Source organism: Coturnix japonica, chromosome 10 (assembly GCF_054131305.1).
Source record: "Coturnix japonica strain WE chromosome 10, WE-NBRP24, whole genome shotgun sequence".
In the NCBI taxonomy this organism is placed as follows: Eukaryota; Metazoa; Chordata; class Aves; order Galliformes; family Phasianidae; genus Coturnix; species Coturnix japonica.
In genome coordinates this window covers 3,975,124-3,977,251 of record NC_140672.1, presented here as the reverse complement: position 1 = coordinate 3,977,251, position 2,128 = coordinate 3,975,124, and the positions used below count along the sequence as shown (strand labels likewise).

Sequence of the window (2,128 nt, the reverse complement as noted above, 5' to 3'; positions counted from 1 at the left end):
GCCCTGTCCTATGGGCAATTTGCAGTTTGAACTGCAGGATAAAACCCCCCTGAATCGGCTCTTTGAAAATGTTTTCACTTTGTTGCTCTAAACAGAGCCATGGGAACATTTATTTTCTGGACGAGGTTACTGGAGGGCATGTTTAAAAATAGCCAAGACTATTATTTATAAATGTTTTCTACATACTTTATCATGATGGTACTGAATAACCTCTGGGAAGACTGATTCTGCTACTGCAGTGCTCATAGCCCTCCTCTATTTGCTTTGGGCTTTTTTGTCTGGTTGAGACCTAAGCTCTAACTCTTCTTTGCAGGAATAATGAGAGCTGAGATCTGTCCCACTCACTGTTCATTTTATAGCCTGGCTTTTCTTGTTCTTCTATGGCAAAACCAAACAAGAAAACCCCATTCTCTTTTATTATGGGATTTGCATTGCAGTGAAATTTGCTCTCCCTGGGAATGCCAGAGGGTGCAGCTCTGGTGCTGCTGTGCTGGGGAGTGGAGGAAGCAGGGGGGGCTGCTGGCTGGCAATGGAGCTCAGCATGGGATCCTGGGTCATTATGGAGAGGTGTAGGCAGACTGCTATAAAACAGAACCAGTAGGAATAGTGAAGAGAGGATATCCCCCCTCCTCCTGGAGAAGTGAGCATTTCAGACGAGAAATTATATTTACATTATAATTTATTAAATTTCAGGTTGCCATATGAAATAAATTATAGTCAAAATCATGACAACGTTGCCATAAAATAATACCATGAAGTAGTTGTCTAATATCGAATGTAATCAATACAAATATGAACTGCAATTACGGTGTTTAAATATTCATGTTAATGGGAAGTGAACAAAAATATTAAGGCAATTCACAGTAAATTCAGGGAAATTTGTCATTATTATTGCTTTTGTGCAAACAGTTCTTAATGCATGCACAGAAAGAAAAGGCACAGTCACAGTGTCCATAGGGCAGTGCATTCCCTGAAGGCTGAATGTGTTGCAGTCACACGATGCACTTAGATGCATTTCAACAAATGCAGAATGAGGGATGATCAGGAGCTGATCAATGTCTGGTCTCTCTGTTCTGCAGACAACAGCGAGGCTTGGAAAGTTTCAAACTTCAGGTAAGAGTTCAGGCAGGCGAAGCAAATGGGTGCAGTTGGCTCATCTCGCTGCTGCGGTGCTGTGGGATGGGGTGAGGTGGTTCTCTCCCACCAGGCACCATCACTGGGCACCGGGCATGCAGCACTGGGCACGGCAGCGTCCTATCCCACCTGCAGCACCGGGCACGCAGCATCCTGCCGGCAGCACCGGGCACATGAGCATCCCAGCAGCGCCCAGCATGGAGTGTGCTGCCTGTGGCAGCCTCGTCCCAAAACGTTCTCCTCCATGGCTGCTCCCTCCAGCTCAGTGCACTTTGATGGAGTATTTGGGGAATTTCAGGAACTGGAGGAGTTTGTCTTTCCTCCTCTGTTTCAGAGCCATTAGCGCTCTCGCTTTCTCCTCCACGTCCTGGTCGGTGTCGAGGATGATCTTGGCTCTCTCCTCTGCCTTTTTGTCCCCGGAGTGCTTGAAGAGCTTTTGCAACGACTCCTCATCGACTCTCTCAAAGATGTTGGCCACGGCTTTCTTGCGCAGCGCGGTGTCGAAGCGGTAGCCGTGCACCGACGGGCTCACTCTCAGCGACGTGGACATGGCTGAGGACGTGTTCCTTCTCTTTGCTTTCATCTACCGCTGCTGCTCCGCGGATTCTCCTTCTGCTGGAGAGATCTGTGCAGGTTTCCGTGCTCTGCTGGGCTTTTTAAAGGCAGCCGGAGGGAAAGCGGAGAGCTCAAGTTACAGCGGTGAGGTCACGCTGATGTCAACGCTGATCAGTCGCAGGCAAGTTTAACATTTAAGTTGCCAACTTGCTTCTGTCATGCAACCAAGTGGAACGGTTTGCTGTGTTGTTATGATGGGGGTGGTTTCTTTGCCCCAGTGTAGAATGGGCTTTGCACGACCCCCAGCACCGCTGTGCATTGGGGCTGCTCTGTGGCCTCTCCTTGTGCTCATACAGCTGTGCCAGACTCCAGGTGAGAACTGCTGCGATGCCATTGAGGGGTGTTAGCTGTGAGCCTGTGCCTGCAGGTGTGTGCTGGT

The 2,128-nt window shown here is 48.8% G+C and overlaps 1 protein-coding gene across 1 annotated transcript; it reads right to left on the bottom strand.

The window, feature by feature from the left end:
- Positions 1-661: 661 nt before the first annotated feature.
- On the bottom strand, positions 662-1,765 carry TCIM (transcriptional and immune response regulator). The gene has a single exon (XM_015883178.3). The coding sequence runs from the start codon at positions 1,715-1,717 to the stop codon at positions 1,397-1,399; it is 321 nt and encodes a 106-aa protein (XP_015738664.2). The 5' UTR covers positions 1,718-1,765; the 3' UTR covers positions 662-1,396.
- Positions 1,766-2,128: the final 363 nt, after the last annotated feature.